The sequence below is a fragment of the Ambystoma mexicanum genome, chromosome 9 (assembly GCF_040938575.1).
Source record: "Ambystoma mexicanum isolate Mex_15411 chromosome 9, UKY_AmexF1_1, whole genome shotgun sequence".
NCBI lineage: Eukaryota > Metazoa > Chordata > Amphibia > Caudata > Ambystomatidae > Ambystoma > Ambystoma mexicanum.
The window spans coordinates 1391565589-1391592642 of NC_090931.1; the positions used below are offsets into that span (position 1 = coordinate 1391565589).

Genomic DNA, 27054 nt, shown 5'->3' on the forward strand with positions numbered 1-27054 from the left:
GGAGGTAAACATCCTGTGAATAGAGTGCTATCAGCACCATATTGTTATTAAATGCACCCCGCCGCCGTGGGCGAAATAACATAAGGGCGCCTGCCACGCCAGCTCGGAAGAGTCCTTGAAAGGCTCGCGAGCTGGCTGGGTGGAGTGCTAATGGCACCCTGAGGGGGCATAGCGCCACGGGCGGTCGCCCGCCCCGCCCTGTCCCAAGGTCGGCTATGCTTGCTTGCTCACAAGAGCGCCAGTCCAGCCGGGGCGGTGGCTTGGGGTGGGGGGGCCGGTGGGGGGGGGGTGTAGGGGATTGGCGATCATGGGGTGATTTGGGCAAAGAGAAGGGCCCAAGGAGGGCGAGCACCTCCTACCTCCTCCATTGGTTGTGCCACTGCATCTCACAGGAAAAGTTAAGGCTGTGGCAGATTAAGTAATTCGAAGGCAGCAGAAGTATAATCGCCCTGTGAAACCCTGTAAGGACATTGAAGCAAAGTGCACAGATGTAAAACACAGCAGAAAAGCAGCAAAACAATTCCAAGTAAAGCTGAAAGAGCTTCAGAGGTCAGTCTAAAATCAAGTGCAGTGGAGAATCAGAAGATTGCTGCCATGGTTCATGGCTAAGCCTAAACACCCCATTTGGTGGGGGCTGAAAATGAACAAAATAAGGTTAATGGACATTATGTAAAAGGCCTTCTGTGCGTGTTTATGTATTTTTAATGTACAGCTATAACTTTACTGTATGCCGAGGAGCCGCATCCTAACAATGGGGAATTATTCAAGAATGTGAATCGATAAAAGATCCACTGCTGGAGAACATGACATACAATGTGTTCCTCTATCAGACGCACAGAGATATTTTCAATAGAAAATGTACACTGATAAACAGATGTATACATGACTACAGATCAACCGAATAGCACACACCTTGGAACAATTTCCTTTAGAAGCATGTTATTCAGCTGAGCCGGCTCCGATGTAGAAACACATCATTGTACATTTTCTGTGAGCATTCGGCACGGGTGTGGGATCGGACTCGGAAAGTACTCGGTACTTTTTAATTAAGACTCACCAGATGTCTGCCTTGCGGCCATAGCCTTCCCCGCTGATGACTTCTGGGCTCATCCAGTAAGGAGTCCCTGTTACGGATTTCATTCCTGTGCCAGAAAGGCAGATGGTCTGGAGCCTCTTGCTGGCTCCAAAATCTCCCAACTTCACGTTTCCTGCAGAATCCCGCAAAATGTTTGCCCCTGCGTGAAAAAGAAAACATTGGCATGCGAATTAAAGATGAGAATGCATAGGTCACCGAAGTACTAACAAGAGTAAAAATTACTCCGCTCAAAAACTGCCTTCACCTAAATGAAACATTAACGGTTTTAAAAGGCAGCCCCCACGGACCATTCTGCAACCCAAAACGTGTGCTCCATTTCACGCCTGAAGAATGACACAGCCCACGAGGAGTATTACTTTATTTTAGGCTCACAAATAACAACCTTGTCACTTCATGTAAGAAAGCGATGCAATTTAAACAACACAGCACAGCTCATGCTGATCATGGGAAATGCTAAATCTTACAGACAACAAAAGAGTGAATTCCGCATGTGAACTGCAATTTGGAAAGGACACATTGTAGTGTAGGGGTCATCGGGAGAGTGAAAGGAAAGTACGCCACTCAGACCACAAGCAAAGGAAAGTACAGAAGCCAGAAACACGTAGATTTGGGGACAATTCTCTTTTACACTGGTCACATTCATGTCCTAGCTTGTAAACAACACTCAGTATTTGATATTTACAATAGGCAGGGTTCTAAAAAATAAAATATGCTATCGAATATGCAGATCTAGTTGCTAGACCTACAAGTTCTCAGCGTAACCATGCTTTTCCATGTATATCGGTGAGTATTTATTGTTATGAAATACAATAAAGTAATTATTCAAATTGTTGCACACTTGTATTTTTAACGTGCAATGCAGTTGGGCTGGGAAATAATCAGTGGCAATGTATGCAGGTTGACGATGGATTGACTCGCTAATAACCCTGCCAGCCTTTCAGAGGTGAATAGGTATACATGGCAATTAAAGGTTCCACCTATACAGCTGAGACTGGGGGTTACTGTGTCCTTTCAATCCCAGTTATTAGATCGGAGGGTTAATTTTTCAGCTGCAAAGATCTGCGTTTACAGTGCAGTTCACAGCTTCCAATTTGTAGCATTCGGTGTTCTTGCATCATGAAGTATGTCCATATAACGTATTGGCAAGTTTAGATGACCACATTCTATGACATCAGGGGCCAGTTTAAGGTCTGTGAATTCAGGTGTGCTACATGCTGACTGACCTAGGTTAACAGTTTGTCTATTGAATGTAGCCTAGTTGGTGGTTCCACTGACCTGTGAATAAGGCGTGGGTGGAAACCATACTTGTGGTGCGCACATGGGTGCTATGAGAAACACTGATGCACAATGTGGAGGAGGCAGGTTGGTGGAAAAGTGTAAGCAAATAGCATTGACCATATCATCCACAGAACTTTGCCCCAAGAGCCTTTTCTGTGGGCATCTGCAAGAGAAGGTTTGAGTTTTCTTCTGTTTTTGGAAAATCCCTGCTTAGTGCATCTGCCAAACACACTATATGTCTGGAACGTGTGTGGATGGAAGGAACACATCTGTGTACGGACCAATGCAGTATGTGTTGCGTTATTGTTTTTTTTAAACTTATTTCTGAGACAGATACGCAAGACGCGGCCACCAACCAGCCGTGCATTGGACAATACAGAGCATTTTTGACATTTATGATGGAAGTTCAATTTACAGCAAATGACACATCCATATAACAGCAGTAATGCACAATACATTATCACAGTTCTATTAATTCTGTAGATCACCCCCCACGAATCAGGACCCCCCCCATCCGAGTACCAGCCAAGTATATTATAAATGGACTCCATAGAAATTTGGGTCTGCAAGTAGTCGATGTGAGCACATAGCCGGCCTCCATTTTGTGCGTGACTACCCATTCTCTTAACCACTCCTCACCACTTGGAGCATTTTTGGACTTCCAACGCTTAAGTATACATTTCTTTGCTACGGCACATGCAATATTGAAAAAATTATGTGTGCTAATTGACACTTTACCAATGTCTCCAAATAAGTATTTAAGTGGTGTTATCGATGGCGGGATATCTAAAATATCATCCACTATAGTCGCAATCTTACCCAGAATGCTAGAATCGGAGGCCAATCGCAGTACATATGAAAGGAATCCGCCTTTGCCTTACCACATTTGACACAATCACCACTCATTCCCAGAGAGAATCTAGCCAGTTTGGCCAAGCCGGGGTGCAATGCTACTTGTTAAGCACCCTAAAATGTATTGGCCGTTGACCTGGATTCATAGAAACTCTTTTATCAACTGGAAACATATACTCCATTTATAATCCCCCAATGTTGGCCCAAAATCCTTTTCCCATTGACCCCGTTTAGTACAATGTTTTTGGTCTTCAAATGAGCTTGGAGTAGGTTGTACACCCTGGACACTACACGCCGGGTCCCATCTCTCGTTACTATTGCAGCAATGCATTCATGCGTTGCCAGTTCAGTCGGGAAAGAGGCCAAATGGCTACGACACGCCATTTTCATGCAATAGTACTGCAGCACCCTGGGGGAGGGGGGGGGGGGGCGCCGCCCAGCTTGTGGGAGAAGTCCTCAAGAGTCACAAATATCCCCATCAGGAACCGTTTCCCATGGTCAGCTGCCCAGACACGTCCCAGGACCTCCTGAGCTCCTCGTCAAACAAGGGAAGTATTCCAGAGACATTCACCAAAGGAACCGTCCTGTGATAGGGCGTCTTTATATCTGGCTTACGAAAAATGTGTGACCAAGCATTGACCGTGGTTCTGACTGGGTCGAAAGTACAGAAGTCCAATTATCAATCGCTGAAGACATCTGATCTTCATTGGCATACCAGTGTCTGAGAAATTGTGCCTGAGCAGCCAGATAACATAGCTCGAAGTCAGGTGCCGCAAGATCACTGCGCTTGTAAGGCGCCGCCATTTTCTAACAGATGATCCTAGCCATGCCCATGTCTCAAAGAAACGCTGCTGCCATTGATTACATTTTTTAGCAAAGAAGACCAGCCCTGGCATTATGGGAATATTGCTAAATAAGTACAGCAGCTTTGGGACCACTACCATTTTCAATGAGATATCAGTAACCCTGCCCAGACTTTCAGTTAAGTGGCCAGCTGCTGCAAATAAAGCTCATGATTATCTGCATACAGAGACTGCTGGGTCTTGGAAACAATGTTACCTAAATACCTAAAGCGCAGAGGGACCCGACGAAATCCCATAAGGTCAATGGATTGTATTGTGGAGGCCGCGAGGGAGAATAGCTCACATTTAGTGCTATTTATTTTATAGCCAGAATGCTGCATATATTTATATCACACATAACAGGACCCACATTTTTCTCAGGATCCCAAATATACAGTAGTGCTTCTTCCGCATATAATGATATCACCTGAGGTAGTCCAGTCATCCTGATCCCTCTGTGCCCATGCCTGCCTCTTATTAGTGCCATAAGTGGCTCGATCATGAGCGCAAACAGGGGGGAGAGAGGGCACCACTGACGCGTGCTCCCCCCAACCGGAACGTGACAGCTATCATATTATAAGTGCAAACTCTGCAGACTGGCCATTGTAGAGTAACCAAACACATTGAGCAAAGTACGGGCTCAATTTAAACCGACCCAGAACATGAAATCAATATCGCCATGAGACTGAATCAAAAGCATTCTCGGCATCGAACCCACCTTGAACTGAAGTTTCACTATCCGCGGTTCAACAGGGCGGCTGTGGATGCAGGGTTGGGACAAACCACTGATGCTTAAGAATGGTTCTGTGACTCTGTTGCACTCTTTAATGATATGTGAAACTGTTTTGGTTTGTTCTCGGTACCTATGTGAGTGGGGGTGTGGAATGGATGGGGGGGCAGGTGGGTTGTTTGAGTTTTATGTTGTATGTTGTATTCTAAATAATAAAGAGGTAATAAAAATGTAAAAAAGACTTCTCGACATCTAATGACGCCGTAACACCCTTAGCCTGAGGATTTGTGATATTACACAGAAAAGCAGTCGCAAATGTAAAGCAGTGGATCTAGTGGGAATGAATCCTGACTGGTCTGGGTGCACTAAAAGTGGCATATGTGGACGAAGGCATGATGCCAATATCTTGGCAAACAAGTTTGCATCAGAGTTGATCAAAGACAACAGTCGATATGAGACCAAGTTATGGGGTGGTCTGTTGGGTTTCAAAAGTACGGTTATAATTGCCTCTTGGCGAGAAGAGGGAAGTCTACTACTATCGAGCAATTCTTGTAACAGTCTGAGGGCAAGCATCTGCTGATATTTCTTAGGCAGCTCTATTCCCAGCCCATCGGAACCCAAAGTTTTTCCTGATGCTAGTGACATTATAGCTGCAGCTACTTTCTCAACTGTCACAGGCTGCTCTAAAGTCTGACATGCCTCTTCCGACAGCGTCAGGAGCACGATGCCACTCAAATAGCGCTCAAGATCTGCATCTGTTGTATCAGTATTAGCAAAAAGATCTGAATAGTATGTTTGAAATATCACATTTATATCAGTCTCTTTAGTCAAAAGTCTGCCATTCGTACCACAAATCCCAGAGATGGGCTGCCTAACACTCTCAGCCCTAGCCACTCTTGCCAGCAATCTGCCCGGCTTATACCCTTTATCATACCACCTGGCCCCAAGTGGTCTAGACATATATATCATCTCATGGTCAGGCAGGTCCTTAATCTTTGACACATTTTCATGAATCAGCCTCAACACAGCCCCACAATGCGTCACACTGTGCTCATTCTCCAACTCCCTCAAGCGTTTCTCAATATCCTTAATTTCCCTCCTAACCCCTCTAATAGCTCCTGAAAAAGTAGAGAGGAGCACCCCTCTCATGCACACCTTCAACATCTCCCATACTGTGGAACACAATTGCACTGACGCTTCATTAATTTAAAACAAATTCCACAATTTTACTGTGTAGCATTTCAGTATCTTTAAGCATAGCTGAGGCCATTCAACATTAAGGTTGAGGCCGAGGACTTGGTTCAAACACCAGGATTGATTGGTAAAAAGTATATTCCCAGGCATGTGGATGCATATCTCGCCATACATCGGAGAGTAGAAAGTATAGCATCAGCTGATGAAGTGTCTGAGCCGCTCTGGCCAGCACCCGATCTGTCCATCTGATTATCAAGGATAGTACTGAAATCCTCCCACCAAATTATCAAGGCCTCATCAGCATGTATCAATATGTCCGAAATCAGTTGGTAAAACTCAGGGTCATCAACATTAGGTCCCTACGTGTTGCACAGTACTACTGGCATACCGGCCAGAACGCCCCAGACTATAACATAACGACCCAATGGGTCAGACCTGCTCTTGGCAACATGAAACCTCAACGAATGATGCATCAGGGTGAGGACGTCCCGTGACTGGGATGAGTAAACTGTAATAACACAAGGGGCCCCATTTGCACGCAAATTACTTGTGAACGCTTTCCAATGCATGTGACTACTGGAGCATAAGTATCTGTGGTCCATGCCTGTCAACATAGGGCAGAATTGTCCGGGCCTTGACAGGTTTATTAAACCCCCATATATTCCACATTAGTAGCGCAACAGGTAGTTCTACTCACTATTTGCCCTATTACCTGCCATGTGCACATGTTTTCTTAAACGTGTCGCTTGTGCTCATAAATGTCTCATGTGTAACCTTTATTTGCATGTCCATCAAACATTTTAACTTTTCAACCCCTCCCCTTATGCCTCCCCCCCAACCCCACCATACTCCCCAACAAAATAGTGGACCCCATAGCACGTTTCCTTCGGAACACTTAACTTTTGGTTTATGAGCATCCATGAAAGCACAGCAGAACATAGCAATGCAGAGCTTAAATAAGGATTACCAGTTACAGCGGTCAATTTTCAGACACTAGATGAGGACTGCATAGTTGATGATGCTTGATCCTTCCTTCACGTGTCTGGCCCTCGACCCACTGGGATTGATATTTACATTTTTGCTGGAAAATCATGGTGTATTGCACTTGCCTTTCTCGTAGAAGACTCTTAACTTGGTCATATGTTCTTCTGGCAGCCTGGACCCCAGTAGAGAAGCCGGGTAAATATGAACTCTAGCTGACTCAAACTGAAGCAATCCTTTCTCTCTCGCCCATTTTAGGATGCGTTCTCGATCGTGGCAATTTAACAGTCGAGCAATGATAGTGCACAGTGGTGTCCCAGGCTTAAGGGACAGAGCCAGTGCCCGGGGCACCCTCTCAACCAGAAAATGCATGGAGAATTTTGCATTGTTGAAGAAAGATTTTAAAAGTCCTTCCACAAAATGTTCCTTGGGCTCCCAAACTGCTTTCTCAGGGATCCCCACAATTCTAACATTGCAGCGAGAGCAGGATTCCAAGTAGTTGCATTTTGCACGTACCGCCAGCAGGTCCTTCTGAAAAGTTTGGCAGTCATGGCCAGGAGCGCTCAGTGTGTCTTTCAAGTCACTAAAACGTTTTTCCATCACAGTAATATGGCCACTCTAGTTTAGTACAAAGTGAGTTAATGTTTACCAGAATGTCATTCAGTTTTGAGTTAACTGAGTTGAACACTGCCTGCCTCAGTCATATAGGGATCCATGTTGACATTGACAGGGGGACTCCACTCCCACCCCCTCCTAGGATCCCGCCGCCACGTCTATCTCTGTTGCCTCTCTCACAGGGGTGTTAGTGAATAAATCCATCTGAACTTTCTTGTGCTTTCTGCTCCCACGGGTCATGACTGCAGGCGTCAAAATAAGCATAACCGTGCCACGGATTTGTAAAGCAGATCTCCCCTCTGCCACGTCCTCTGCTTTGCTACAGATCTGTATATTGAGAAGGTTGTATGTGTCCCTGTGGAAATGCCTTTAGAGATCATCCACATGTACTGTGGGTGAATTGAACACCCAGATTACCTGGGCAGAAATCTGAATTGCTGTGCCCTCCTGTAAGGTCAGCGAAAAGTACTATACCCACATCTTGCACCAGGCATCCCTGATAGTTTCCTTTAAGTCTTGAGTATTTCAGAGTCTTTTTTCAACTTGGTCTAGGTTGCATCCAGAGCTGACCCAAATAGGTATTCATTATCTAATGGTTAAAATATTATAGTTTGTGTGTTGGGTTAATAAACTGTGCAACACAGCCAGGCATGATGTTTCAGCACTGCCGCATTTGCAGTCGGTCAACCGCAATTCTCTGCTGCATCCCAGCATGCATTGATTACTGTATGAAATACCAAATGGCCTACCTGAGTAATAGCTTCAACCTGTGCTTGCATGCTTTGTGGCATACCCTTCGTGGCCAGTGGGCCAGTCGAGCCTGGACTTTGTAGGCTGTAAACCACAGCTGTTGCAATCTCATGGTTTAATTGGTACATGTTTCTGCTCTCCTTTTCTGGAGGAGCCTCTTATGTAGAGGTAGGAGCTCTAAACCTCTTTTTGGCTTACCACTAATGAGCCTGGAATCGATTGTGCGTGTACATAACATGATTCTTGAGGAGCAGGTCTAGATTTCCTTTTAATCTTGAGCTTAACTGAACTATTGGTGGCAGGCTTTTAAAAAAAAGAATGGTTTGTCTCAACTGACATGAAGGGAATTCAAGGCACCATTAACTGTGGGTGCTCTAAGATTTCATCCATAAAGTTTTTCTCCTTCTGTTCTGTTGCAATGCCAAACCCTGCTGCAGTGTTATGACTTGATGGTCGTGAAGATTATGGGGCCTTGTCCACAAGTTCCGCTCAGAAAGATACAAATAACTTCCTGAGCAATCCTTGAGGCCGAAGGTTTTTTGAGTGCCGAAGAACGCCAGGAGCCAGGAACACTGGTGACCCCTCGACCGCTGTAAAGCAAGCAATGGGTCAGTACAATGGCAAACAATAGACTGAATGACGAAGTAACAAATATCAAGGGGCTTACCAAGGGTCTGGGGAATGAAAAACAAAGATGAGAATGGATGTGTTCCGTGGGGCTGCAGAGTGTAGCAAGCAGCAGTGGATAGGCGTAGATTGTTGTAGAAATAGGCACTGCAAGACCTGTATGGAAATGGTACTCCAGCAGGTAACAGAAGAGGAAATCCGAAAACAGTCCGTTAAGAGTTCCAAGATCGAAAGCCAGCCAAGTTCGTCGTCACCAGGGGATAATCCAAAGGAGTCCAAAAATACAGTTCAAAGGTCCTGAAACAGCAGAGCAAAACAATATCCAAGGGCTTGACAGAGGAATCCAAGAAGAACAGTCCGTAGTCCAGGTTCAAGATGTGGAGACAGGAAGACGGCGAACAGTGCCTGATTGGGTCAGCTGTGAAGCACTGAATGAGCGATCCTTCTCCGGTTTTAAAGGGGCCTATGAATGTCACGTGACTGATGATGTAGCACGTTTCCTTGTCACATGACCCAAGTTTTCAAAACGCTGCCGGGTCTTCCTGAGGGCGGGACGAAGCAAAGGAAAAAGCCGACGTCTCCGTCGACTGTCTCCAAGACGCCAGGGCAACTGCCAACATTGAAATGGGTGGATATGACCATAGTGCGTTCGATGTCCTCGTGTGCGCCGCTGCCGTGCTGCTTGAGGGAGTGAGGACATGAGGTCAGAAGAGGAAGGCAGATCAGAACCTGAGATGGAGGGCTTGGTGACTGCACAGGTGTTCGTGTGCGTAAGGTGACCAGTGGACGGTGTAACATGCAGTCCTCTTGAGCCAGTTCTATATATTTGCCCCTGTCATGATTAGGAGAGTTTGAAACGGGAGTTTGCCAAACCTCTGGGGAGTCCATAGGATAGCCAATGTGGGTATCCCCCTGCTCTTCATGAATACGTTATTGTCCTCATATTACCAGTTCATTGCTAAATTCTGAATATCTTATGTGGGCGGGGGAAGGGGGATAAACTCCTTTTGTGAGATTCTGTTTGATGCGCTTTCTCAAAGATTAAAGCACATTTCCTCTTTTTTGAAGTGCGCTCTTCTCCCTGTAGCAGCACAGGTACTTTTTCTAAAGTGTCTTACAAGTCCTGCCTACTAATCCTTGTACTAGGGGAACTAGCTCTGGCGTGCTTAAAATTGGCTGGAGTGGTTTAGCTAGGGGCTGTCTTCCAGAGTTGTATAATCGGGGCCTTTTTGTCATCATGCAGGGCTGCGTCGCCATGTTTGTATGAAGCTTTGTGCTTTCTGCGCCATGATGGGATGCAGACTTAGTGTGTAAAATGACATTGTTGCATACCGACTTGGAGTTTATGGAGGCATCTTTGCTTAGCTACCTGATGATTATGGCCTGTTGAATGCAATTGGGGCTGGTGGGGGCGGCATTTAAGAGGCGCTCCTGAGCTCCCCTTTGTGGCCCCTGCAGAGTGCAGAGAAAGGGGAAAGGGTTTTTTAGATGTACCCTTCATTACTGCCTTCTCAGAGGTTGGTGCCGATTCCGGTTCCTGGGCTAGCAAAGGCCGTCTTCTCGACGGTGATAAGACGTGGCTGGTCAGAGGTCTATGCGTTGATTGGGAAAACCTGGACACGTATTCTTGGCGTGATGAGGGGAGAAAGATCTGTTCCACACCCCATGGGCGTCCTGCACTGCAAATGCAGCCCTGCAGTCTAGGTAGTATTTAATTTGCTTATTCTCCGTTAGTAATATTAAGCTCGGGAAAGCTGTGGATAAAAAGGGAAAATACATTCTCAATGTTAAGATCTTCCTCCCCCCTGCTCTCACTGCGCACAAACTGCTGCTAGGGCGCCATCTGTCTTTGACTTCAAAGTGCAGACGCCAATGATCTGCACTGGTTACAGTCTTAGTCTGCAGTGAATATTCAAATTCAAAGTGATGTGTCCTTGACACAAATTCCAACCCCGCAACCACACCAATGGTGAATAAGAAACCAACCTGAAGACAGAATGTGTGTGCAGCATCATGAATACCTAGAGTAGCAATTGTGTTGCAGCCTCACCAGTGTCGACAACCTTTTCACTTTACATAAACAATGTGTAAAAGTGTGCACCAAACTAGATGGTGGCCTGTCTGAAGCATGTGAATCTAATGAGAATTGCAAGCCTCTGAGGAACAAATTAGCTACTGTTGTATTAATCTGAGCGGCAGCTCAAAAGGATGTACAATGGTTTTGGTGGTAAAACATTTGCCAATCCTTTCCTGAACTGTAGGACCATTAGGTACTGAAAAATAGTTCCCCTGCTGAGATGCAACAAATGAAACCAACTCATTGTAAGGGAGACGCTTGCCCTGCTGCGACTGTTGAGGCATGTACAAAACAGCTAATTCCTCTGATCTCCAAATGTATTAATGCATCCTTCAAGGAAAGGACTGTGCCATTATGCATTAAGCAAGCGTGGATCTATTTTATTGGGTATTTATAATGCGCCTATACAAAATGGGCCTCATTACGAGTTTAGGGGTAGCCATGCCCTTAAAAAGGGCATGGCTACCCCCAAACTCTGGTCTGGGTCCCGCAAAAGGGAACTTACCTGGCCATTCCGACCTTGGAGGGCCCGGTAATTCCCTTTCGCGGGACCTGGCATGTCCCCATTCCCATTTGAGCCCCCATAGGGCTCAATGGGAATGGGGAGGATGGTAGCAGCGGTACCATTCATAACGGTACCGTTGCTACCATCCTGGTCTGCTCGCGGATGCCGCTCTGCACGCCTGGTATGACCCCCGCGAGCAAACTCGTAATGTTGCGGCACGGCAACATTCGTAATGAGGCCCAATGTGTTTCAAGATGCAACAAGACAAGAGGGTGGGGGAACAGGGAGGACCAAACAAAACCGATCCTACTAGGTCTTGTGACATTCGCAAGGTGCAAGTGCAGTAAAGAGAAGTGCAGGGGAGTGGGGGGGGGGGGGGAAGTGCCAGTCAGGGCGTAAGGGCCGGTGAGGAAAAGCGAGTGCTAGGGGAGGCCAGGTGGATAGAGCCAGGGGAAAGCAGAGTGTTCAGGGGAGGGAAGTCCATAAGCTAAGTGTGAGGTAAGGAGCTGGAAGGCTATAATGGTGCAGGCCCAGCCAGGGTAGTGTGGGGGGAGGGGCCCAGAAGGGCAAGTGTAGGTTGGGTGGGAGGTGTCAGGGGAGACCAAGTGCACGGGGAGACTGGCTAAGGGGGGGGGGGGGTAGTGTCCTGTAAGACTATGAAGGAACCAGGCAATCAGTCAAGAGGCAGAGGGGAAATTAGCAGGCCAGGGGAAGAGGGAAGGAAGAAGAGAAAAGTAAGGTCTTGAGAAGCTTCCGGAACTTAAGGAAATTCGGCTCAAGTCTGAGAGGGGCAGGGAGGCCATCCCATAGGGAGGCACCAGCGATCTAACCCCCACTCTCTTCTTGGAAAAGCATCTGATCTGCAGGGAGTGGGAGCTAGACGACCGAAGGGCTCTAACAGGGATGTATTTAGGGCGAGAGAGTTGGATGAAGCAGGGTCCCAGGCCCCAGAAATCCTTGTGGATGATGCAGAGGGTCTTGAACATGATCCTCGCAGCAACCGGGACCCAGTGGAGAGATGTGGTCCCTGGGCTTGAGGCCAAGGATAAGTCTTGCAGTTGTGTTCTGGATTAGTTGCAGAGGGCGCAGAGTAGAGGCAGGCAGATTGAGAAGCAGCTCAAGAGCCTCTTTTTCTTCTCAGTCTTCTCTCTCTCGCTCCCCTGCTAACCTTCCTCTCTGATGCGCAGACCGGCTGCTTGATACCATCAGTCTCTCATTGGGTACCAGGCTCCTCTACGACCAGTCCTCCTTGCATTGCCGCTTGGTCTACTACGCAGTTAAGGGCTGTAATCTCTAACCTCTGCAGCCCCCCTGCCGACTTGCGCTTACCCAGAGCCGTACTGGCCCTGACAACACTTACCCATACCCTCTTCCTTTGCACCCCCCCACTCCCTCCCCTAGCAACTTTCACTGTCACACTTGCACGATCTGAATGTCACAAGGCCTAGTAAGTTTGTCTCGTCTTCCCTTTGTCTTCCCTCCCTTGTCTCGTGGCGCCTAGAAACGCTTGTGTATATGCATGTTATAAATGCAATATCATTTATCAAGAGGAAGACCAAGTAGCTCATCAAGGTACCCCATTAAAAACAGATTTATTGAACGAGAGAAGGAAATCCAGATTTGTGACTAGGGGGCATAAGCCATTACCCCAACTGTAGAACTTGCACCAGTGACAGGCATAAATGGACTTGGTGGATGGGCACGACAAGCAGAAAGCATCACACAAAGAACTTTGTCGGAGAGATCTCAATCCAGGTAACTGACCCTCTCAAAAACTAGGCATGTAGCGGTGTGTAGTGGTGTTGGGATGAAGCACTCTAGCACAAGCCTGCATTCCCTCCAAGTGATCGTCCAAGGATACCTCTGCAGCATGATCAACATGACTGGGTCAGAGTCTGGAACAATCCAGCTCATTGTTGTTCCGATCTGTTTAAACTTCCTGAGCCACAAAGTAATCAGTAAGAATTGAGACCCTATTCCCCCAGGTGCCAATGTCCTTCCCTGTCTCCACTTTGGGCTCAGAATCTACTGACCCATCCTACATTCGAAAGACAACATTGGAGATGGAAGGAGGAGAGCGAGGGGGGAAGAACCAAGACAGCAGATGCACTTACATTCTGGAAAGATCTGTTTAAATCCCTCAGAACAGAACCTCAACTAGAACAGATTCAAGAGCGAGAACCTAACCCTAAGACACTCTTGAGTGTGCACCCGCTCAGATAGATAGCTTTTCATTTTCCTTTTTGGCGATTGCTGTGTTGCCATCCCTTGAAAGGTTTGACCATTTGTTACTGCTTTGCTGCACTTATACTTTTATCCGTCATAGTAATGTACCAAACTGTGCATTGCGTTTGTTTACCGTTCTTCCAACGCCCCCATTTAATGTCCCACCTCCCCCCTTGTGTGCTCGTCCCTCTCCAATCTTCATTTTCATCCTCCTGTGAATTGGAGCAACTCTGTTGTAACTAGCTGCCTTTTAAAACACCAATATTTAAAAAAAGAACAGGTCTAACGTTTTGGGTGAACAGGTAAGTCAAATTAAGAGTCCTGCAGATCTAGCATGAAGACCCAATCTGTCAGCTCAAAAGCTTTGATAATATGTGCTGGGTCACCATCTGTCAGCAGACACCCCTCATGAAGACTGTGGCATAGATGGAGCCTGCGGCATAACGTTCGTTGGAAAATGATTGCCGGTCTAGTCATTTCTAACATACACTCAACGGTCCCTGCTCCGCGCGTTGCAACCGCTACCCCTCTTTGTGGTAAGACGTTGTTTCATTCTCAAGTAAGTTTGCGCTCTCCTTTTTTTCGCCCATCCTGCGCTCCTGTCCGCTACTTTGTGCCTTACTTTTCTGCTCGTTTCTGCTTACTCTGCTTGCTCTACTTTCTTTACCTTACCTGACTGACAACCTGCTTTTGCCTATTCCATACTTGGCTGCCCTGAGAAGTGCTTGCTTTCCCTCTAGGAGTTTTTGCTCCGTTCATTCGTCCATTACATAGCAAGGAGGATTTGTGGGATTTTAGCTCCACTCTGCTTCGCTTTTCATCAGACTCATGCATTCAGTGGACCTCCAGTATTACAACATATTGCCAGTAACAGCCATCCGGACTGAAGGTTTTTTAATGCTTATTGGCTTTTTCCCTTTTGCCTGGTTGTTTCAGATAGGGGCTTCCTGGCTTAGCTGTCACAAAAAGCAGGCATAGTGGCTTCTGCCTGAGGTAGACCATACCTCTACACGGACAGACGTCCGTCCAGGAAAAAAGGATCTTCCTCACCGCCAGACGAGTCAACGACATTCTCCAGCGGCAAAGACTCAAGGTGAGGAAGATCTAGCTACCAGTGACACAATCTTATACCTTTTTTTGAGAAGCAAGTTAAGAAGTCAGAATAAGTCTGTCTTTTTGATTTAGGGTTGTTTTACCGTGGCTCAAATGTCTGCGACGGAAATGACCGCATGAGAAATGTACGATATACATAAATGTTCGTACATTTCTCATGCGGACATCTGTGGGAAAACAACCCCAAATCCATACCAACACTAACCCCTGAGCACAAATCCACCCCCGCCCACACCTCCAACCCCCTACTTAACTTTCATTGCTATGCTCTCTGTCCCTGCGACGCTGGTTCTCTTCACTTCTGTGATCGGGAAGCAACGGAGCAGGGTCCTTTTTTTTCTTCTTTTGAGTGCGTCAGCTGCAGGGGTGTCTCTGCAACCCCCACTCACTGTACTGTATAGCATAGTGAGCGGGGTGTTGCGAGGGACACCCCTGCAGCCCAGAAAGACCCAATATACATAACATAAAAAGTTCGAACTTTTGATAGTTCAAATTTTTTGTGGTATGTATATTAGGTCTTTTGGTGGGATAGGTAAATTGGATTCGGTCATTTTGGCTAAATCTGTCTTTTTGGGAACCAGAAAGTAACAGGAATACCAGCCTCTTCTAATCCCACTGCACCCCACCTGATGGCACAAAGTCCACAGCTTACTTAAGAAGCAGCTGAAACATTAGCTGAAGCAGAAGCAGCTCTAGAGGAGGAACCAGCAGGGAGTGGGATTCTGGGCTATTTTCACGAAACATAATCGGCAGTAGCCTAGGTGCACAACCTGTAGAACTCAATCTGAATTAATAGCCTGCCATTCTCTAAGGAAGAGTGTAATCCTGTCTATCAGAAGACTTGAGGGTGGAAGATCAAATGAAATAATTTTGTCTGTTGGTATGCTTGGAAGCCTGGTGGCACTGGGCTTTTAGATTTATCAATGCAATGGCTCCTTAATTGATGAAAAATTCTCCTACAATGCTGGGGTATTTGCAGTCCCTGGACGGAGCCACAATTATTTTGCAGAAAAGAATTAGGATGGTAGAGTTCTTTGCGGGCCAATTAAGAAGAGGCAACGGAGCGAGCCGAAAATCCAAGCAACCTCTGCAGCTTAAAATGTTGAAAGCTTTGAGGCTCCTAACTGGAATGCAAAACAAGCCACATCCAACAAAGGGCAGGTCTAATAGCTTTGACTCAACATCTTGCCTAGAGGTAGGTGTGCATCCAAGAATGTGGTCTTATGACTAACCTAGTGATCATTGACCTTGAGAAACGTTTAGTGCTCAGGTCAGTATGGAGGAGCTGTTTCAGGTGGTGTTATCTCCCGTCTTCTGCAGCTTTGCAGACTCCTCCAGACGAAAACACAATCGTGCCCAAGGCATCAGATTTCTTTGACTCCCTGTCTGTGCAAGATGTGGGAAAGGAGCCTGCAATCACTGCTTGCATAACCAAGCTTTCTGGAGACTGGTTTTCTGAGAGAAACTCTGGGCCAAAAAGGGTGGCCTGGTGTTTAGAAATAATCTCTTCTCCAACCAAATAGAAGCTGGTCTGTTCCATAAGGCCCTCAGTGGCTCAATCAGGGCTTTACTAATCGATGGCAGACAGACCTACGATTCATTGGGCTGTAGAATGCCCGGGAAGGCATATGTCCTACGCTGCATGGATGAAGCTGGCAAAACAAGTGTGTCGCTACCCTCACTAAGACACTGAAAAAAGACCCAGAATAGATTTTAATGCAGAGATGGCAGGCATACCCATCTTGGAATCTGGAGAGGTATGCAAACCGCCAGTCACTCTCAAATCTTCCAGCCAACTATATCATAGAAGGGTATCCCTTGTACTCACTACTCAGAGCAGTTTCCCCAAAGGAATCGTTATGATGTATTACAGAAATGTCAGTCCTGCTCATCCTACTCAACCAAAAATGTTTCTGAAATGGAAACAATAAGTGTGCCTATCCTGTGAGAGAAATCTAGAGTCTGACATTTCTTTATTTTGAAAGAGTGTTGAAAGCGGCTGAATCATTTCCTCTCAGTGCGGCTTGACGCACTTTCTGTACATTGCTAGGGCCATTCCTCTAACCGGCTCACATGGCTCACACGGTTTGGCGAGCAGGTGTTCTTGCTGTATCCTGCTTTACCTGTGCTGGATGGCAGGGTGCTGGTCGCACTGGAGCTTGTTGGCACTGGTGACACAGATACTGGATTTTGCAGCGGGCCGGCTAGTCACTTCAGCGGTAAGTCAGTCCGGTGCAGCAAAACAGAGGTGGAAACAAAGTGGCTCAGGGGCTTGGAAACCTCTGGTGCTAGAGGGTTTTCAGGGAGTTGAGTCAGTAAGTTGTGGCTGTGGCTGTCCCCTGTGGGTTCGCTCACATTGCGTCTAACCCGCACATTGATCTTTTTTTTGTAGCACACAAGCGTACCCGTGGTTGTGGTGGTTGGGGGGGCGGTGGGGAGTGTCTCGGGGTGCAGGCGGTCTACCAATCTTCTTCAGCTTGTTACTTGCCATCCGCCACCTGCTGCTTGCCACTTGCCTAACCATTAAGTTAGGTTAACATCAAACACTAAGGCAGCCCCTCGGCATAGAGGGTCAGTGCTTTAAGCACTGAGTCATAATTTGAGTAGCTTACGGCCTACGATCTTCTGCACAGTGCAGCTTTGCACAGTTTGCACTGTTTGACTCCGTTTTGGGGAGCCCGTCTGACTAGCTTGGGCTTTTGAAGGAGTTCTAAAGATTTCAGAGGTGCGTAAGTGCTTGGCCGCATTGGGAGTGTCGGAAGCAGCTGCCTGGGTGAAAATCAGACAGTTCGACTTGACTATTACCAGAGTTATCCTTGCTACAACATTTTTGTGTCATAATGCCTATAAGGCATTTAGTAAACCCGACGACATCATTGGGGTATAAATTGTGGCTGGAAAAATTACATGTAAGATGGCAGATGGCAGATTGATTTACGGAAAATTGCATATGGTCACAGAGAAGATAGCAAAACTAAAAGCCTGAGCATACTGATTTATTGTGCTGGACACTTCCAAAATGAACATCTATAATCTACGAAGTGGTAGCATCCATTGCGACCCAAAAGCTAGTGAATTCGATGACCTAGCAGGGGTTGAAGACGCATGCAAATGTTCTGATCATATAACACGAGAAAAATGATTAATTTCATAATACTAAAAGGAAACAAGTTTACAAACAGGACGCTGCATCTAGCCCTGCAGCGTTGCTAAGCGTGGGGGAAGGGGGTTGAGGGGGCAGTAGCCCCGGATAGAAGCTCAGGGGCTACAACCAAAAGGCTAGATAGCCCTGAGTCCCTACATTAGCATAGCCCCGGATGTTTTCCAGACCTAGCAACACCCCTAATCTAGCCCCACGCCTATTGACAAAAAGCTAAGGCATATTGTTGAAAATGGAAAAGAATATACACTGTCGGCTACATCTATGAAGAGAAACATTTCTGATTTTTTTTTTTTATAAAGGCATAGCCAAAGTTTGCGTGATGTCACCAATTATGCATTAGAAATTTCAAGATATGTGATGGACGAAAATGTCGAAAGCAGAACAGGGGTATTGGACACAAATCAACTAGCAACAAATGTATCCTGTTTTGGGAATCAAATGGAGGATGAACAGGAAAGGGTATTAAATCTAAGTCCCATTCGAATTACAGCAGTACAAGTGGGCACCCACCCACTTTGTCTCGGGAGGATAGCTGAGGGGCAACGCGCTCGCCTTGGCAGCAAGGTGACACGGAGCAACACAGGTTCGATCCACGGGTCCATGCTTATAAACCTCTGGGTATTAAGTGCGTTATAAATAACCAATCATATATATCACTCAGGCCACATTGGAGGCATACAAATTCTATCCTGGCTACAGCTGAAAGAAGTAAACTACCATCACTGACACCAATTCAGCAAACAGATCAGCTACAGGGCCCAAGTGTAATTTCCTGAGTCCATCTCCATCTACACTGAATTACTAACTAAGGAGTTTCTTATATAGCGCAATCACTCACCCAAAGGTCTCAGGGCGCTTACATAACATAAACAAATAACAAATTGAAAAAGAAGGGGAAAAGAAATAGCCGCGATGGCGACTAACACGTCCTGAGAGATAGCCAGAGATGTTAGGGCATAGGATGGCGATTAGACATCAAAAAGAAAGGTCTTAAGGCGTTTTCTGAATTGTTGCAGTGTGGTGGACTGTTTGAGGTGGAGAGGGATTATGTTCCAGTTCTTAGGGCCGCAGGCCCCAAAGCTTGCTTCACCCACTTTCTTCAGAAGGGTACGTGGTTATGCCAATAGCAAGAGACTGTTTGAGCGTAGCGTACGCTTTGGAATCGCTGTCTGTAGCCTAGTTTTTAGATATTCAGGGGCTTTGCCTGAAAGACATTTAAAAACTAACTAGTCCTTTGAATTTAAGCCGCTGCTCAATAGAGAGCCAGTTTAACTTTCTTCGATGTTCTGAGATGTGAGTTTGGCGACTTAGGCCACATACAGCTCGAACAGCTCCGTTCTGTATAGTTTGGAGACTCCTAATGTTTCTTTTTGAGGTGCCTATCAGGAGGCTGTTGCAGTAGTCCAGCTTGGTGTTAACTATGGCTGCTGCAATGGATGCTCTATTAACTTCGGACAGATATGGTTTTATTTGCCATAAAAGATGTGTGAAAAAACTGCAAGATGACTTGAGGTAGGATACGTGCTTCTGAAATATCAAAATATTCTCCCAACGTTTTTACAGAATCTGATACATGAATGTTGTTACCGCCAATTACGAAGGCTGTATAGTCTGTGTCCATGTTTTATGCCTAAAAGGTGTACTGATAACCAGCAACTCTGTTTTTTTATCGTTGAGTGCGAGAGAGTTAAGAGCCATCCATTTTTGAATGGTATCATAAATTTCATTTACAGTAGCCAAATCATCCCTGTAGACACCAGATAGTTTAATCACTATCTGCGCGTCGTCGGCGTAGTTAGCAAATTGTATGCCCATTGATTTCAGCAAATCACATAGGCATTTGATGTAAATATTAAAAAGTAGTGGGGATAAGCAGGATCCCTGGGGGACACCCCAGGTCAGAAGAATTTTTTGAGATTTAAAAGATTCCTTCGCGACACATGCATTCCTAGGACCCAGGAAAGATTTTAGCCAACGTACCGCTTCAGGAGAGCATAGGCCGGTTTTTTGGAGTCTATCAGCAAGTAATTCATGGTCGACCAAGTCGAACGCAGAGGAGAGATCCAGCAGGAGCAGTAAAGCAGAATTACCCTCCTCAAGTATCTGTTATATTGGCCATAAGATCTAATAACGCTGTCTCAGTTCAATGGTTGGCTCTGAAACCAGACTGTTCCCCGGCAAGAATGTTATTATTTTCGACAAATTTCTCCAGCTGGATATAGGCTATTTTGTCCAGTATTTTAAGTAGAAAGGGAACATTTGTGATGGGACAAGAGTTCTCAGGTAGCAAATGATCGAGATTGTCCTTCTTAAGTAGAGGGGTGATCCATGCCTCCTTTATGCCAACAGGAACAGCAGCTTCCTGAAAGGATCGATTGACAAGTTCTGTTACCCATGGGGTAAGGGAGCTGGCGAATTCCTTAAAAAGTGAAGTGGGAAAGATGTCTCCTTTGCATGATGTAGGTTTTAGGTCCTCAATCGCTAGGACCTCTGATTCTGTCATGCTAGTAAAGGAAAAAGGTGTTATACCGTGATGCGGAGATTCTGGCAGAGATGGTAGTGATGATTCAGTTAAACACTGAGACTCAATTTTATCCCTAATGCGTCCTTGATGGAGTTCAGTTTTCTGAGTAAAACTATCAAGTATGTTTTGACACCATTCATTGTTTATAGTGATCCTATGATCAGTATTGGGATTTTTGAGTTCGTTAAGAACTGTAAAAAGTTCTTTCGATTTTATTGCGGCTTTTTCAATTCTGTTATTAAGAGACAGTTGTTTAGCCTCAAGCACAAGACTTTTGTATTCTCTAGCTGCGACTTGATAGATCAGTAGGGCGAGGGGGGTATGGGTGGTTGCGCCACTGGCGTTCACATTTCCATTTGTTTTTCCTAGCAGTGATTAAATTGGGGGTGAATTGAAGTTTGAAGCCTTGCTTCTTCTTCCTTTTTTCCTGTCGGAGGGGGGCAAGAATATCAAACGCCTTGTTAGCTGCGTTTCTAAAGGCAGTAGTAAAGTCTTCCAAAGATAGGTTACCCCCTAGGGGTGGTAGCATGGGCTGTATGGTAGATTTAAATGTATCAGCTGTAATATTTTTTATATTACGTGATTCACTTATACTACTAGTTTTTTCTGGGATAGGCTTAAATTTGAATGCTAATGCAAAATGTACCAAAATGTGGTCGGACCACGGGCAAGGATCTATATTAGTTATAGTAGGTATAATATTCCTAGTAAGAATCCAATCAAGGGTGTTTCCAGCTTTGTGGGTTGCCTTATCCACTGACTGTACAAACCCTATAGAGGAGAGGGTCTGAAGAAGGGATTGAACTTCTGTATCTTGAAGATTATTTGCCCATAGGTTGAAATCTCCTAAAATAACAGCCGCAGTATTAGTTTTACATATACTTCCTATGAGAGCTAGAAATTGTTCCTCAAAGAGGGGAGTTTCTCTTGGGGGTCTGTAAATAATTATTAGACTTAAAGAGTGAGTTGTATCTGTGTTAAGTTTGAGTTGAATAGCTTTGCATAATTCAAGTTGAGGAGAAGACGATATGTAGAAATCTAAAGAAGATTTAAAGATAATTGCAACCCCACCTCCACGTCCGGATCTACGGTCAGCATGTAAGCACTTGTATCCTACTGGAGTGGCAAGAGCTATAGCATGCAAGGCTGTATCATGAAGCCATGTCTCGGTTAGGACAAAAAGGTCATAATTATTAGCCATGATATTATCAGCGATCTCAGTTGCGTGTAACACCATGGAGCGTGTGTTCAAAAGAATGCTGCCCCTTTGTCTGTGCACTGGAGACCCATACACCTGCAAACACGGATCATCTGTGTTAACACAGCCTGTGGTAAGCAATTAGTGCAAGCGTCTGGTGATGTACACCTCAGCACCTTTTGAATCTTCTTAAATCGATTTTATTTCATTGCAAAAATCACTGCTGGGAGCGCTTAACTTGCTAAGCTAAATCATCTGGCAAGGACTTCCCTGCTTGCTCCTGAAGACCTGAAAACAATTTTTGCTTACCACCAACTTAGTCACAGAGGCCCTGCAAAGATGGCCGCCTTGTTTTAGTCACCCTATGCCTACTGCTACCTGTAGTGCCTGCCCCCCCTCCCATTGGCTGGTTTGGCCCTCATCAGCCAATCCCAGCAACTGGGAGGTGGGAGCCGGCCCAAAGCCACCTAAGGCCCTCAATGAAGGCCCCTGGGATGCCCCCGGAACGCTGCCTGCTGGCCCACCCACCCCATCCCTGGTCCCCCGTAAAGTCCTTTGTGCCCCCCACCTCCTCCCTTGTCCCCCGTGATGTCCTTTGTGCCCCCACCTCCTCCCTTGCTTCCCATGTTGTCCTTTGTGCCCCCTCTCCCTTGTCCCCTGTGATGTCTATTGTGCCTCCAACCCCCTCCCAGGTCCCTGTGATGTCCATTGTGCCCCCACCCACTCACTTGTCCCCGGTAATGTTCCGCCCCCCCCCCCCCCCCCCCATCACCTCTTGCCTTTCTTCTCTGGCCCCTCATCCTGCTTTGCCCCCCCCTACCCTGCTTTGCCTGATCTCTTCTTTCCAGCCTTCCCCTTATCCCTTCTCCCCCCCCCCCCCCGCCTCTTCTCCATAACCACTGTTGGAGTTGTCTTGATTCACTATGGTTTCACTATCACCAACCAGTTGCCATCGTTTGGATTTAACTTTGTGGACACATTGACTTTTGTTGCTTCACCTTCTCAACTCTCATGCTGCACCTCCCCTGGATCTCGTACTCAGGGTGGCCCTGTGCCATGCTGTGCCCATTGTCTTTTTCAATCCTTGCTCACATTTCCTATTCCCTGCAACATTCTGTGTTTTACGGACAACTGTATTCGCTCTCCCCTCTGCTTCTACGCTCTTCACTGTTTTATTCTCTGCTCTTTCCTCCCCTCCCTTCTACCTCTACCTCCTTCACTTTTTCTATGCACTTACTCCATCAGAATTGTCCCGGACCTAGTATGATAGCGTCAACTGTCTGTATCCTCCCCCTTCCCTTACTTGTTTCCGAGCCTCCACCCACCCACCTCCTGCACTATCTGAAATGTTGTCAGGACTAGTAGGATAGTCGCTTGTTTTGTTCTTCTCCTTCTTCCTTTAATTCCACCCCCCCCCCGTTCTCCCCCACCTATTGTTAAATTCCAGCACTACCTCAATTGTCGTCAGGCATAGTAATGTAGTCGCTTGTCCGTCTCCTTCTCCTTTCCACCCTCCTCCCCTCCCCTCCGGATACACATATACCCGGATTTTTCCGCCGGGGTTCAGGCGAGCAGAAGATTCTATGAGCCAGTCAAAAAGCTCCGGAAAGAACGCCAAATCCCATATGCTTTAATGTTTCCGGCCAAGATGAGGATTCAACATGCAGGAAGGGCGCACTTTTTTGAATCCCCGGCTGAAGCCATGCAGTATATTGAAACTTCCATACCCCTGCCTTCTAGAGGGGGCAGACAGGTACAGAATAACAGGCCCCGACCGGCGGCCTAAGAGACATTTATTGGAAGAAAATATGCAAAAGCTACCGTATCCTTTAGGCTGCAGCCATGGCAAACGAACGGCCAAGGGGGCCCCATGTAATCTGGTTAAGGGGAGTGTTGGAGCCAAGTCGGCAGCCATGTGAAGCAACATGGCTACCCCTGGAATATTCCATGAGTTCAGATGGGAACATCGTCAAGTTGGGGGTGATGATGTGGGTGGGAGGGAGGGACGAGGGTGTGGAATTTGTGGATTCTGTTTTGGAACAGACTTATTATGGAACAATTTGGGGGTTTGCGGCCACTGGAAGGCGATATCTCCCGGTGGAAGGTTGACGGAGGTTAACTGTTTGTTGAATATTAAAAATGTGGTTGCTCTGATGCTGGCACTGGCCAAATCGCACAAATGCTAAAATATCTACCTATAATGCGCTGGTGACAGGTTGAGGATAAAACTGCTGACATGGAATGTACGGGAACTAAATAACCAGATGAAAGTCAAGAAAATTGGCAATTATATTACCAGACATGGCCCCCAAAACCTAATGTTACAAGAAACGCACACCGTGAGAGTGAACATGCATATACTGCCCAAATGGGGTAAATTAAGGTTCCATACTGATTACTCTTCCCATCTAGAGGTGTTATTACCCTTATTCATCCAAGTTTGGGATTTAGGCTGGAAGGCCACAAGGTGGATCAGTTAGGTAGATATGTTGTAGTATGGGGGGAGGTCGCAGGCCAGCAACTACTGCTGGTTAACACATACGGGCCTAACATTGATGACCCCCCGTTCTATATGAATATGTATCCGCTGATTACTTTCAATTGATGTGTCCAGTGTGATTTTGGGGTGGGGACTTCAATGTGACCCTAGATCCCACACTCGATAAATCCACGACAACTATCAGGGTTCTGAACAAGACAGTCCAGACCCTGGGTCACATTCTTCCACAGCTGTCACTGGAGGATGCCTGGTGGGAAATACACCCTGGTAGTAGGAGATACACATACTACTCATCGGTTCACGACTCCGAGTCTAGAATTGACTATTGGTTTGTTTCCACGGGTATAACTGCTGCATTGAAAATGTGTGAGCTTCTGCCTCGTACACTATCAGATCATTCCCCAGTGTTGATGGAGCTAACGCTCCAAAATGCCCCCTGTCCCGCAAGAAGGTGGAGAATGCTGAGTGGAATGCTGGGTGACCCCGTGGTGGTGGTGTCACTGCATGCCGAAATAGAGTTTTTCACTAACAATGTAGGATCAGTTGGTAAATACTCCACAGTGTGGTAATCCTTCAAGGTCTAGGTCAGGGGAGTCCTGATATCCAAGTCAGGTGGCATACTGAAGGGTGTAAGAGCCGAGCTAACAGACAGTGAAAGTAAACCGGATACATTGGAGGAAGCCTACACCCGTACACAGGACAAAGAAACATTAGCTGACATACACACACGCCTCCAGGAATTTGACAAGTTGGCCATCAGAGAAGTGCGCTATGTGGCAGCGCCCATACGGGCACACAGATACGGCAAGGGAAACAAGGTGGGGAGAACGCTGTCCAACTTACTTAAACACGACAAGCAACCGAGTCAGATCACTAGCATACAAACAGCACAGGGCGAGGTACTCCGGAGGGATGAGGAGATCAACAAGGAATTTGTTATGTTCTATAAAGAACTATACACAAATAAAGATATGAAATCGCAAATGGAAATTAAGTCATACCCTGCGGCTCTCTCCCTGCCAAAACTCCCTGATGAAGATCGCTTGGCAATGGATCAGCCGGTAACTGCAGAGGAAATTACAGAGGCAATCAAAACACTATCATCAGGCAAAGCACCAGGGTCTGACGGGATGGGCGCCGAATTCTATAAGGAGTTCCGCGAAGAACTAGTGCCAATACTAATGCAGGTATGGGAGGAATCTCTCGAGAGTAAAATATTACCCCCAACTATGAGAGAGGCTGTGATAACTGTGCTCCATAGGCCTCGGGGACCACCACAAAAGGTGTCGTCCTATAGACCCCTGTCACTTATAAATAATGACGCTAAAATATTTGCAAAAGTGCTGCCCAATCGACTTCTTCCAGCAGTGCCTACTCTTGTTCACCCTGACCAAAATGGGTTTATCCCCACAAGATCCACGGCCCTGAATCTCTGCAGATTCTTTGGCATAATGGCACAAATAGACCCCGGAGAGAAGCGCGGTGGCTATATCCCTCGACGCCGAAAAAGCCTTTGATTCTGTCTCTTGAGTCTATCTCCTGGCTGTGCTGGAGGCGTTTGGGGTGGGCCCCAATTTTATCAGATACGTGAGATTGCTATACACTGATCCCAGAGCTCGGGTACTGACCAATCGATCCATCTCTGAATTGTTCCTGTTGGGCAGGGGCATTAGACAGGGATGTCCATTCTGCTATTTGCACTAACCATAGAGCCAATGGCGGCTGCGGTGCGACTACAACATGCAGATAGGGGGATAAAGATGAAAGGATCCATCCAGCTAATCTCACTGTATGCGGACGATACGTTATTATATGCCCGTGAGCCTGAGAAAAACATTGCACCCATCATGGCAGAAATACAAGAGTTTGCAACTTATTCTGGGTATACTGTAAATAGGGCCAAATCTGAAATATTCCCGCTCACACCGGCCACCAGATGCCCCGACACAATAAACGGACTGAAGTGGTTGGAACAGCATATCAGATATTTGGGGATCCTTGTTTCCAGGGATAGACTTACATTATACTCAGACAATTACGAAAGCGCGCTACAAACTCTAAATACTAAACTTCAGATGTGGGGACACCTCCCAATTTCGTTATACGGTAGGGTCGCCATCCTCAAAATGGTAGCCTTACCCAAGTTGCTGGACTACTTCGTCAACGTCCCCATATGGCCTGGTAGGACCTTTTTTGCCAGACTCCGATCCATGGTGTCAACATTTCTCTGGAACGGGAAAACAGCGAGGATAGGGTGGGAAAAAATGACTGAACCGTACTCCTCGGGTGGTATAGCTGCCCCAGACTTTGAGCTTTATTATTATGTTGCTCTAGAACAAGTCGCAAAATATTGGTATAATGCTCCAGATGGACCACCCCACACATGGATAGAGGAATACACCACACACCCCACGAGCATACAATCTGTCATTTTTGATCCACGATACAGAGACACCTGCGAATACAACCCGGTAAACTGCACAGTCAGGGCATGGAAGGCTATATACAAGAGGCTGAGACTGGAGACACCCTATAACCCGGAAATACCCCTATGGAATTTCCCGGACATACCCCCTACACATGAGAGCAGCATATAAGAATCCTGGGACCCAAATAGAGAGATGAAACTGGGTGACATGTTCATCAATGGGAAATTTGTGGCTGTGAGGGAACTACTGAGGGCGCTGAGAGGGCGGCCACTGAAGACACTTCAATATTACCGTATGAGATCTGCATTTCAGAAAAGACGAGCCTCCACCACATCCGTGCACACAGTTGGTAAC

At 46.4% G+C, this 27054-nt stretch overlaps 1 protein-coding gene across 1 annotated transcript in view; it reads right to left on the reverse strand.

Annotated features, from left to right (window-relative positions):
* The window catches only part of MAP3K2 (mitogen-activated protein kinase kinase kinase 2), a 1280649-nt gene that overhangs the window by 117910 nt on the left and 1135685 nt on the right, over nucleotides 1–27054 (reverse strand). The window contains exon 16 of the mRNA XM_069616795.1: nucleotides 1058–1235. Coding sequence (XP_069472896.1) covers nucleotides 1058–1235 — 178 coding nt within the window. The remainder of the gene's footprint in view (nucleotides 1–1057; nucleotides 1236–27054) is intronic.